Source organism: Onychostruthus taczanowskii, unplaced genomic scaffold (genome assembly GCF_017590055.1).
Source record: "Onychostruthus taczanowskii isolate IOZ18803 unplaced genomic scaffold, ASM1759005v1 scaffold36, whole genome shotgun sequence".
Lineage (NCBI taxonomy): Eukaryota > Metazoa > Chordata > Aves > Passeriformes > Passeridae > Onychostruthus > Onychostruthus taczanowskii.
The window spans coordinates 7130912-7143845 of NW_024501015.1; the positions used below are offsets into that span (position 1 = coordinate 7130912).

Consider the following 12934-nt stretch of genomic DNA (forward strand, 5'->3'; position numbering starts at 1 on the left):
AAACATCACTTTGTCTCTGCTTTCACTGCTTAAACACACACATCATTCACTAGTAACCATTTACTCTGCTGTCAAAACTGTTTCAAGAGAGTGCTACATTTGATTAATAGTAAAATGCATGCAAAAGAAAAAAAAAAAAAGTCTGCTTCCCCCGAGGTACTGAGTTGGGGAAAATTTCTGCATGCACTTCTTAATTTTTCCATGCTATAAATATGCCTGTAATGTTCCAGAAGTGCTCTGTTGCTTCTAGTAAAGTCATTTTTATTAGAGAGCCTGGTGCACTCATCCTAATTCTAGTTAATGCTCTCTCTCAGTGAAGCACATTATGGCATCCTCAGCCTCTTGTACTAACAAAAAAGTGACCAGCACTACCATGTGTGCAGTACATGATTCATAGTGCTGCTTTCTGAATTGTCCAGTGGGTAATTGCAGTACAAAAACCAGAGAAACAGATGTAGACCCTAAACCTTGGCTGTAAATTTTTGTTTTATGATTATGGGTTTCAAATGTGCTATGTCACACTGACAAATATACAGTAACACCAGAGGAAATAGATTTCTGACTTGAACTTGTGCTTTTTATTTCATTTATAGCTAAGAATATGTTTATTGTAAAGTTTCTGCTATCACAGTCTGAGAGAAAACAGATCAAAGCACTGATGTGAAACCACAATTTCTTTGCAGGGCTAAAGTCAAAGATATTGGAGAGTTGTTGCCTCCTTGCACTTCTATGGGTGCTGGGTAGGGGTTTAAAATATGTAGCAATACTTAAGCTTTCATTGCATTTGAATTAGAGGACTATTAGTTAGCACAATAATTATGATTAGTTCTGATCTAAATTAGAAAATTCTCCCCATTTTGTGAATGTAACTTTTCCTGATACTCTGTTGAAGAAAAACAAGTGTTGTTCTATTCCAAAGTGGAATAAGAGATGCATTGGTTACTGCGTTGTAGAAATTGGTGTGTGAGCAAACCATTAGGCTATTTGAGGATTTTTAAAATTATGTGTGCATTTAGTAATAAATATAAGCATTAGTGCAACTATTATTTGTAACACAGCATGATGAGCTACCTGGCTCATTTTGATACAGTGAGAAAAAGCAGTCTTTTTCCAATTCAGACACACTTAAGTGTCGCTTCCTGACGTTTACTTTCAGAAGTTGCCACTCTACATTTTGAGGTACAACCGACAGATATTATTTTTGAATAGGGTATTATAAGACTGCTAATGGGATAAACATAACTGTATTTCTGTTTGTATGATTCTGTTTACTTTTAACTCACAAATGCAACATGTTTTTCTTGGCATAAGCTTAAACTGTTCCAAGAACTCTGGTCCACAGAAAAAGCTGTTTTCTCCCTAAATTGGAGACTGAAAAAAACATACTGTGTTTTTTGTCATCCTTTCCAGTTATTTGTGGTGATACATTACGTATTCCAAATTTCTCGTGCATCCTGTGTCGTCTGGTTAGAAAATAACTGTCTGTTAATTTAGCTTTGCTATTCCAAACAAAACTGTAGCAATGTAGCCAGCCAAGATTAAAAAAAAAAAAAAAAAAAAAAGTTTAGCCACTTTTCCACTTGGCTATTTTAATGCAACAAACACTGTTTTGCTGTGCTGAATAGTTTAAACAAGCCTTCCCTGAAGGATGGCTTTTTCAGTAAGCGTATGCTGTGCATAAATTTTAGATTAGAGAGTGTCAGGGGTTTCTTCAACTGCAGGAGTTCAGGCTGGGGGAGGACACCCCAAAGGGCTGAGAAAGTCCTTAAAAAGTCCTTTAAAAAGACGCTGTTAAACTCCAGCATTTGTAACTCTTCTGCCTGAAGGGAAGAGGGAAAGAGAGGCTGCCTGGGACAACTACATCTCTCCCGTTGAGGGGGGGAAGGAGGCTAAGAAAAGCTTTTGTTTTAATCTCTTCAAAAGGATTCGCTTCCAGATTGCAGCAGGTCTTTTTGCTGGCCGCTGGTTTTCAATGTGGGTATATCAGTTTCAGGGAACAAGTGCTTGTGCTGTGTGGGGGATTTGTTTTGTGGTTTGGGGTTTTTTGTAAATTCTTGAATCTGTGTGAAAAGTTTTGTTAATACAATCTGCAGGCATTGTCAGAGAGCTTTCGGTTCATCAAAGGACTTTTTGTGGAGAGGGGACACCACATCCATTAAAGTGGCTGCGCAGGTCCCAGGGTGAGTCTCTCTCCAGCATTTCTTTACGGTCGCCAGTGGTGTGCCATGCCTGCTCAGTGTGCCCCTCTCTGCCCGACTCCTATCTAGGGCTTTGCAAGAAATCAAGTGTTTATTTTCTAGTTTCTGCACCTGAGCTTGCTTTGGAGCAGGGAAGCAAGGCTCCTGTGTGCCTTGCTCCTGGATGATGCTCACTGCTGGGGCTGAGGTGGCTTGGCTTATTCATTTAAAATTAAAGCATGCATGTGGCTATTGAGCTCATGTTCTTCCCACTGGGGCGGAGGGAGTGTTTCCAGGCTGTTGTTTTTAATTTTTAAATTGTCCATAGGAATAAGAACTGGTAGAAGCCTCCATGGAGTCTTTCTCGGTGAGCAAGATTTTGGAGAAGGTAGTCACCTACCTAAAAAGCAGCGAGATCTCTGCTGGCTTCACGCGAGTGGTGGGCCCGCACAGTTCTGGCTGTGGCATCGTGGCCACAGCCCTGGGAAGCCTTTGACACCTAGACCGGCCATGAGGGAGGGCTGTCGGCGGCGTGGTTTAGCACAGACCGTCGTAGTGGCTGGGAGCAGCCCCTTGCCTTCAGAGCGGCTGTGAGGGCTTGGCCAGGGCCGCCTGCCCCAGGGAGGTCTCCCCGCTCAGCACCATGGGCTGGGTCCAGTTCCCCGTGGATTAGCTCGTGGGCTTTCTCCCCTCCCGGGGAGCTGGGGCTCATTAGCCCTCTGAAAGCCGATACAGCCCCTCCGGGGCTACCCGAGCGGCCCCAGCCCCTCTCTGCTAATCAGAGACAGGCAGGACCCGGCGGCGGCGGGGCTGGGGAGGGAGAAGAGGAGATACGTGGCTGCTTCCTGCCCTGGGCTCAGTCGTGGGGACAGACCCACCCGGGCAATGCCAAATCTGACCCATCGAGGAAGCCAGAGAGCGCTGGGTGGCTTGGGAGCCGGGGTGAGGGATGGATGGTGCGGAGAGATGGGGCCTGACCGCCCCCCGCCCAGAAGGGACAGGCCCCTGCGATTCCCCGCTGGCAGCGGGGCTGGCACCGGCAGCAGTCTCCCTGCGAGTGGCATTGAGCGGGGTCCCCGCGGGTGGCATTGAGCGGGGTCCCCGCTGGCGTGTGCCGGGGCAGCGCCGGGATCAGGCTGCTCCCAAGCCCAGCCCGCCAGCCCAGCAGCTGGGGCGAAGCCCGTGCCCCTGGCTCTGGAACAGCGGCAGCGCCTGCGCCTCGCCGCGGCCTCTCCGGGGAGGAAAGGAATGTGTGTGTGTGTGTGTGTGTGTGTGAGGGAGGGGGGCACAGAACTTTCAGCATATTGGGCTGGAATTTTCAAATTCTCCGTTCCCTGCAACCGCTGAAAACGCCGCTTTTTTACTTCCCACCCCCTTCCCCTCCTCCTCGTTGCTGTGTTTGGTTTTTTTTTAAATTTTATTTTTAAATTACTTTATTATTTTGGATCTTTTTGTAAGTTGCGCTCCCCGTCCGCACCCGCCCGCTCGGCGGCCGCGGGGCGACTCCGGCAGGGCTGGGGCTCGCCTTTGCCTGCCCGCCCGCCTGCCTGGCTTTTTTGCAGGGCTGCTGGGAGTTGTGAAGGCGTGTGAGAATCCTGGGAGCTGGTGATGTCAGACCGCTTGGGTCATTTGAAGGTTAGCAGCCTGGGAAGGGTTCACGGAAAGTTCACTCGCATATATTAGGCAATTCAATCTTTCATTCCCTGTGACACAAGTAGTAGGAAGTGAGCTGTTCAGAGGCAGAAGCATCTATTCACGGCCGAGGGGGATCCCGAGCCTCCACCGGAGCTGTTTTATCCCGGGGAGGTGGGCGATTGGCACGGCGTGGGACTCAGCACACACCCGGCGAGCGCCTCAGGAGCTGGACTGACTCTCAAGAAATTTTGGGGGGAAATTGATGGTAGCTAAAACTTGGAATGCGGCTCGCATCCCCCCATCTTGCTGGATTGGCTGGGCAGCCTGGAAAATGGTAAATGATCATTTGGATCAATTACAGGCTTTTAGCTGTGTTGTCTGTCATAATTCATGATTCTGGTCTGGGAAAAAGACCAACAGCCTACGTGCCAAAAAAGGGGCAGAGTTTGATGGAGTTGGGTGTACTTTTATGTGCCATTTTCCTCCACACCTAGAGGAAAGCACTTTTGCAGGCATTCTGTGCAGGGGGAATCATGTTTGACTGTATGGACGTTCTAGCAGTGAGCCCTGCTCAGATGCTGGATTTCTACACTGCGAGTCCGTCTTCCTGCATGCTCCAGGAGAAGGCTCTCAAAGCATGCTTCAGTGGATTGGCACAAACAGAGTGGCAACACCGGCACAGTGCTCAATGTAGGTCCCAACTGTTATTTTTCCACTTTAAAGCAATTACTATTATTATAATTGTTGTTGTTGTTATTTATTTAATTTATTTACTTGCATGTATTTAAAAAAGAAAGACCGGTAATTAAGTGCAGAGGTAATGAGGGGTGGGGTGAGTTTTTGTGCAAAATGTGGTTTGCAAGCTATTTTTTTCTCCTTTTGGCAAGAGAGGGAAGAGGAAAGAAGCACCGGACTTCTTTCTGTTTATCCCTTCTCATGTGGCATATTGATCCTAACAACAGTTGTGGAGCCAAACAGGAACACATAAAATCGTAATGTAATACAGCAAATACTTGCAAAACTCCAACCGGTGAAAGACAAATTTACATAACATCTCTGTGGTAGCTTCCCCCCCCCCCCCCCCCAATCTAATTTTGTAGCACATTTGCTAATCAGGATACATGTTGTCTTGAAGTGCATTTTAGCAGAGCAGCCAAGCAATTAAAATGTTGATCTCTACAGTTCTTGCAAAGATGTGTAATTGCAGTGGGTAGGTTGTCGTTCCAAAAATCAGACAGTAGTTATAAGTTTCCGAAGAAAAGGCAATATTTCTTTGTACTGACCTTGCTGCCACCTTTCTTCTTCACTTTGTTGCTCTAAGAAGTTGCTGTTTTGCTAGAAAACTACTTACTGTGAACACCCTTTGAGTTTAACCATTAATTATTTCTATACCTTGAGATTCAGACAGCGATGCACTGTTAACAGAGGAGTGAGAGTTAGTGGTGGGACACTTCTGAAAATGTGTTACTATGTTATAGGGTCTTGATTTGTTGCTGAAATATATAGATGATAAACAATAGCAGTATTTAACACCCCAGTTTCAAGTTTGAGAAATGACAAAAAGTGCCAGAAAACATCACCTTATACTATGCTTAGAAGCTTGCAGGATGCTTCGCTGCTCTGACAGTGATTTAGATAAATGACTTGGCTATCTATCAAAATGTTTTTAGCACACTCTCGAACACTTCAGTACACCATTAACTGTATAATGCTGTTGGAAATTTCTGTTTTGCGGTATGTTAAAAAGTTAACTAGGAATTAGAAGAGTTCTCCCTTCGACATTTCAAAGGGGTGGAGTAGGTAATTGAAAAATAAATTTAAGAGTGTTTGGTGAAATAGTGTGTTTTACTCAGCTCAAAAGTTTTCAGACACCATATGACATTTGTGTGGGTTGAGTAATGAAAACAGAATTGTAAAAATCAGTGACTAGCGGCCTACAACACTGCAAATGTTTTGATGTTTTTACAATTAAAAGGAGACTGCAAAGTTCAGCATGGGATATTTATTTTTTTTTCCCACTGTTTTCAAAATGCTTCAAACAAAATACGAAACAAAGCTTTTACTGCAAAATAGTGTTACTAGCTATAGGAGAGCTTCAGTTAGCAAAAACAAAAATCCAAACCAGATGTTGTATTAAAAATGCGTTTTCCTCCTTTCATGGTTTAAACTTTAGTATAACTTCAGTGATGATATTGCGGAAACTTGGAATTAAATAAACTTTCCTGGAGTAGAAGGCATATATACTGTTGTTAAAAACTTACACTTGCAAAATATTCTTTAAATAACTCCTGGCTTTAAAATGTCCTGCTCTTTCTCTTGTATGTTGTTAATACCTAGAAGCAGGATTCTTAAAAACAAAATATATGGTGTTTGTTCTTGGGCAAGTTAAACACAGGATTACCCTTATCAGAATGGAATGAGTGGTAAATATGTCATTTGCCTAGGGCCTGCGATAAGAGACAAGTGTTGATAACAGGAAAGTTTAGCTAATCAAAGAAACTCATATTAACAAGAGTAAATAAAAATATAGGAAAATGCATTCAGGAATCCAGTCTTGTAACTTCGTAAGCAGTAGGATTAATCTTCACTTCATGGGAATTTGAAATCGGGTTGAAACATGAATCATAGTACAGTGGCTATAATTTGAACTGTGAAAGTTAATGGTATAGAAATGTGGAAAAACAATTTAGTTGGAGTCCAAATTAGGATTTTTGTTTGAAACCTTAGAGCAAATTTTGTTTTCAGTTTTGAAGAAAGTGTAAGCAGTTTATGCATGAGTAAATATATAAATTGATTATGAAATACTAAAATTCTCGCAAAGGTTAAGATTTTTGTCTTGCATCTTGTGAAAATGTGACAGAACTAGAAATTTTGTGGTCCAGAAAGCTTTTAATAGTTTAAAGGTTGCTCCAGTGCTTATAAATACAAAGATAGCCATGTTCAATTCTAACTTTAGCATTTCCTCATTCTCCATTTTTACGAAGACCTCTGTGATTTGATGTAATGTAATAATAATCAAATTTGGTAATTGTTAGAAGTGTGATAGGGTTTTTTTGGTCTAATTTGTTGTTTAATTTTTGGCTCCGCAAAAAAAATAAATCCAAGCCAGTACACCTGCAGCCATTGCCTTAGGCCTTAGAAATATTGCTTTGATAGAGATGTGATTGTGGAGTAAAAGGTAAATGGTTGTTGAGGGAATAGTACATGGGTAGTGCAAACTCAGAGCAGGCCAGTAACAATCCCAGACAGCATCAGGGTTTCAACTGAAATGCTGGCAAAATTGGCCATTGCAGGGTTTAGGGCAGAATGCTGTAGGTCTCCAACTTCAGCACATCTTCCGTACATTAATCCTGTTTCAATTCACTAAGCTAGTGCACTCCTGCAGTTTCATGAATTTTCTAGTCCATGAGGGTCTGCAAAGTAAAAATAGAGGATAAGACACAACCCTAACATGACCTTAACTTGTGTGGTATTTTTTTTCTCTCCCCTGTGGGAGGAAAAACCTGCCCTGGGTTTGCAACGCAACTGTTAGCCACTGCGTATTGCACGGTGTGTTACAAGAATACAAAAAACCCCCCTGACTTTGCACTTATATGAGTTTATGCTTTATGTGATTCTAGTTATATTATTGTAGATTTAAAATAAGATTATTTCTTTGCAAACAAAATAGTAGACTCAGAAATGAGACTAGAACCAACTGCACTTTTTATCGTAATTCGTTCTCACACCTTTTGTCGTAAGATAAAAATGAGGTTGGTATAATTAAATTAGACGAGGATAGTTCTTAAGAGGACAAAAGAATTAAGATTGCAAGAATGAGTAATTTATAGTTTCTTAAGTAAGTTAGAATATTCTGCTCCCTCATAGTGCAGTGGCAGAAAATACTGAGAGAAAACCAATAACTTTTGGTGAAACATGAGCTAACTAAATATTGTGGAAGTGGGTATAGGACAGATCCTGAGAGAGAAGCTGCAAAGAATGGAGATCTGACCTTGAAAAAACCTATTTAAAAAAGTCTTCATTAGTCTCCATTAATTAAACAGGCAAAAAAACAAATGAGCAGGCCCAAAACAAGAGTAAGTTTGTTTGGCATTATGTGGTGTTTCAGCTAATTATATCAAGTGGATGACTACTGCCTACTGCATTTCCATAGAGTTAGAAGTGTAAAAAATTATGACGAAGTCAAAAGTTACGGACATGGCAGCAGAACACGCTGGGATGTAGAGGCTCACATATATACAGTTCATATATATACAGTTCTTATTTCAGTTTGGTAGGAAGTGTTTGCCTGGAGAGGAGCTAGCGGGTATTAACTTTCAGAAAGTTCCTGAAGATGGAACTCCCAAAAGCATGCGTTTTCCTTCAAAATTCTGGATTATTGCAATGTTTGGGTTAGGTTCCCATTCCCTGCAAGCACTGGAAACATCTGTGTTCCACAAAAAAAAAAAAAAAAAAAAAGCTCACTACTTTATTTTCTTTCATCTTTCTGAATTAAAAAACAAACATTTTGAAGTGAAGGATTTGTAATCTGCATTCCCAAGTATCAAATTGCTGCAGGTGTGTTTGCTAGTGCCCAGAAGGCAAGATCTGTTTGAACCAGGTTATTTTCTTTGAAGTTCATCTATAAACTTTACAGCTAAATGGCTAGGACTGATTTGCTTAGGGATAGAGTCTTTGTTTAAATTTTTATATGTCTAGCTTAATGCTCTGAAATATGTAATGAAAAAAATGTTTGTTTCTGATCCACTTCATTTAAAAAAAATTGTGTGGGGATATTTTTCTTCCAAAATAACTGAAAGGGGAAAACTATTCTCTACGTGGACTGTGATGCAGTTAGTCTGATTCGGCTGCTGGCACAGGAAAACCCTAATGGACACGCACCACTGTCAAAAACTCCTGCAGACAAAAATGATGAGAGGCTTTCGCTGGTGAAGCCAGGGTGGGATAAGCTTGGAGGAAAAGCAATGTATCTTTGGGTCACTCCCTGCTTGCCTAATGAGTCTGTGCAGCAAAGGTGCAACTTGTCAGAACAAAGCCAGGCTTCTGAGGCGATGCCTTGAAGAGGGTTACGGTGAAGTTAAGGAGTTGAAAGAGGGAGATAGTGTTTCAGACAGCGAAGTTAGTCATCCTCACATCCAGTTAAATCCCTACTTACTGCTGAGCGGTTTTTGTTAACCATGTGTGCGTCACGCCAGCCCCGCAGCCCGGCCAAGCCGAGGGGCTGTGCTCGGGGGAGCGAGGCGCCCTGCTCGGCGGATTACGGTCCCACCTCCCCGAAACACGCCAAGTGACTGGTTTTGCTCAGGTCTAATTTATATACCGCCCTTTACGCAGCCGATGAAGTGCGGCTGTGTTACACAGCCAGCATTTAGATTTGGGAGCGGGGCTGTGAAAGGGACATTGTGCTCGGAAGGACTGCTGTCTGCCGCGGTCGGCCACGCTATGCCCCGTCCTATTGAGACCTCAAAAGCAGAGCACAGCTGTGATGAGTTTCCAGATCTGTTTGGCCGTGGGGACCGGCCCTGGTATGCGTGCGAGCCGGGGGGGAACATCCCTCTCCTGCCTGGGGGGCTGGCAGCAGCTTCTGAGCACTGAATTTACAGGGGCGGGCGGCTGGGGCCAAATTAGTTGTGGTTTCAGAGGGCTTTCCAGAGCTTTCTAGGCTGTAGCACACAGCCCCATGAGGAAGGATATCAGTTGATGTATAAAATGGCCAAGGAACTTCGGTAAATAGACTTTACCCTTCAAATCCAGAGGTCCTGGCAGCGGCTGTGCGGGAGGGTGGGGTTGTACTTTTCCCCTTCCTGTACTTGGACACTTTTGATTATCCAGACTTTCTGGAGTTGAGCAGGGCTGCCTAATAACAAAGCCTGCATAATATAATTGCCTAAATAGGCCTATTGTCCTTTTCAAGTCACTGTGCTGTGAAATCTTTCAACTTTTTGCTGAAAATGTTGCATCTAACATTTAGATGGCTTGGTGGCTGCAGCGAGGAGAGGAATCCTTTACCCTCAGTTCTCATTGCCGAGTGGTTGAGAAGCTGATGATATTCCTGCTCCCCTATTGATGTTTACTCCTTTTGGGAGGCAAATATTTTAGCCCCTTCTGGCAGGGTAAACTGCCAAAAGTAATAGGCCTGGAAATACAAAGCTATGATTGATTTTGACCTTTGCTCATGTGCATGAAGTCTGTCCCCATGCACTGTGACCCATGCCACTTCTTGCTGAAATCCAAGCCCTTTCAAACCAAATGGAACCGCGAAAATACAAGCCGCAATATGCTCAAAACTATTCTAAAGTAACAGAATAATAATTTTCTCTGTGTTTCAGGGAAAATATAGACAGGAGGGTAACAAAACTGGATTTTCTAGCAGGCAGATGAGGAGTAATGTCTTACTGCTGCCACCTTTTTATGAGAACCATATTCCAGTTATAAAAGAAACCAACTGATATAATGTGGAAATGATTCTGTGCAGTTTTTTGGTCACAGTAATCTTAGCTGTTCCTCCTAATTACAATCTGTAAATAACTTGCATACAAAACCATGGATTTTAAATAGTCTTTTTGAAAATAATCTAAGGTCTGGGATTTAATTAATTTGTCGTTGCATGAGCAAATATGTTTCAAAAGTTAAGAATGTCAGAAACAGTAGCCTAGAGTTAGCATCCTAAATTCACATTTCATGGCTTCATTTCCAAATATGCTGAGCATCTAGGAGCTCCCTCAGCACTTTTTAAAGCAGGCCATATATTTGAATGATCAAATACTATTTAAAACCTTCATTTAATATTAAAAATGTTTACAGGACTGTTACACTTCCCCCAAACATGAAAAAGTAATTCAGTGACAGTGTTCACATCAACAGTGAAAAGAGAGACACTTATATGACAAAGTAGGACTTGATTATAAAAATATATTACTCTCCATAAATTTACAAATCAACTGAGTTTTTTTCCTTGTATTTTGTCTGACTCACAGGTTTCTCTGATTCTCTGTTTGCTTCTCTGCAATAATGTCTGCTCAGCAGATATTAATTGTGGTATAGATTTTAATAGCTAGATTATCTTCCTCATATACTCACTTATTTGCAGCTGCTCAGGATTGCTTTCCCAGTGGCAGCGAATTAATATGACTTCGGTCACTGTGCATTTTGCTTATTTGGGGGGGGTGGGGAGGGAGGAGGGGAAATCTAGCTTTCTTCAGCTCATTTTAGTAATCTGAATAGGAGTGTAGAACTTGCATCATGTGACAGGTCAGCTCACCAGCATGGGGTCCCTGTGTGAGAACCTCCCTTGTACATGACAATCTGATAAGGATATCATGTGGTTTAGAAACACATTCCCACAATGTTCACTTCTTTGTCCCTTTATTTGGGAGTGGGTAGGAAAAAAACTTTTAACAAACTGGTGCTAGCCCTTATATAACTGACCCCACTTTCTTTTAGTGTTCTGTTTGAGCCTTGAATCTTCTTCAAATACTTTTGTTAAGAGAGATGGAAATATAATCCAGCAAGTCTGTGTTAAAGAATCCTAGACACAAAGTATATAATATACTTTCTGTTCCCCTTGGACAAGGTGATTTTTCTTTCCCCTGCTTATGCCATATATAAACTGAATATTATAAAACTATGTAAGTTAAATATACACATACCGGCTACACTTGTATAGGTTTAATAGGTTAAAGCTTGAATGAGTATTTATAAATTCTCAGAGTGCTCTGGATCTTCACCGCTAAGGACATGATGTTAGAGTCCATCCGTAGTTTGGAAGGATTTCCGTTTTATGCACTTTCAGTGACTTACATTTTACCCTCTAAGTGCATCCCCTAAGAAAAAAAGCAGAGAAATGTCTTGCAACAAAGAGATTTTTTTAGCACCGCTTAGTTTCTTTTAATGGTTTGGACGATCTCTTTCCATTGAACCATAATATTTTTCTCTAGGCTCACATTGTATTTTTAGCAAGGATCTTTGAACAATAAAATGACAAATTAAGGATGTCTTTGTCTTTTACAACCTTATCTAGTGAAGCACTTAAATGCACTCAACCCTCCACCCTCAATTTTAAAAAGACTTTCAGAGACAGCGTAGTTGTATGAGTGAGCCTTCAGTGTATTTTTGTACTGGTACTTTTACGAAATAGCAGTAAAAGTTCATGTCACTGTGCTGGATGTTCAGCTAATGGACATCCAGCATCTTTTCTTATAAAGAAAGAAGGATCAGTCTTCTTTTAAAGATGCATAGCAGAGGTGTGAAACAATCAAAGATGTTGACCAGTGTTGCACCAACTGGAGACAAAAAGCACGGTTTGATTTAACACAGATTTTCTTCAGTGGGTGCTTTGATTATAGAAAGCCATTTGTGCCTGTAAGATAGAAGCAGTGGAAGAAATTGTTCAATTACTGCTTCCCCAAAACCAGAACACAACACCCCCCACCAAAAAAAAAAAAACAAAAAAAAAAACAAAAAAAAAAAAAAAAAAAAAAACACCAAACCAACAAAGCAAATCAAAAGAAAACCAACCAAAAAAATCCCCACCTCACCAATACAGTTCAAAAGCACGAAAAGTCTCTTGAATCCTCTGATTTTATTTATTTTTTAATCTGAATGCAGCTTGAGGTAATTCCTGAAGTGGCCATTAAACCACTCTGCTGGTCCTCTCTGCCAGGCTGGCTGATGACACAGCAGCACATCATATAGAGGTGTGCATCTCATCTCCTATGAGAGTTCCTTCATCTTCCAGTCCTGTTCCAGAATCACTCCTCTGCCAGCTGGTGACTGATAGCAAGAGGATTTCTAGGTTCTTGCATGAGAAGTGAATGTAACATCATCTGAGTTGATTTAAGTACTTCACTTGTTCACAAATACCAATTTGGGACAGAGGTGTTCAGGTGAAGCGCAGCTGTGCCCTGCCTTTGGGGGGTCTCAGAGCCTCCAGCACTTTTGCTCAGGGACTGGCCGTGGGCAAAGCCCGGGGCAGGGAACAGGCTCCTCTGCCACTTTAATTCCTCATCTTCTACTCAAAAACTCACAAGAAGACCAGGGTTGCCTGTCTTTCCAAGACTGAGCATTCACTCTCTCATGAAGAAAAGGGAGTTGGAAAACTGTGTCACAGTGCCATCTGGCGA

General features: G+C 42.0%; 1 protein-coding gene across 3 annotated transcripts in view; it reads left to right on the top strand.

Annotated features, from left to right (window-relative positions):
- Positions 1-3018: 3018 nt before the first annotated feature.
- RARB (retinoic acid receptor beta) overlaps positions 3019-12934 on the top strand; it is a 91617-nt gene continuing 81701 nt past the window's right edge. Inside the window, exons 1-2 of one of the 3 annotated variants that reach the window (XM_041411509.1) lie at positions 3020-3812; positions 3893-4502. In XM_041411509.1, coding sequence (XP_041267443.1) covers positions 4346-4502 — 157 coding nt within the window. In that variant the 5' untranslated portion in view covers positions 3020-3812; positions 3893-4345. Of the gene's footprint in view, positions 4503-12934 lie in introns of all 3 variants that reach the window. The other 2 variants (XM_041411510.1, XM_041411511.1) reach the window with 2 other exon arrangements.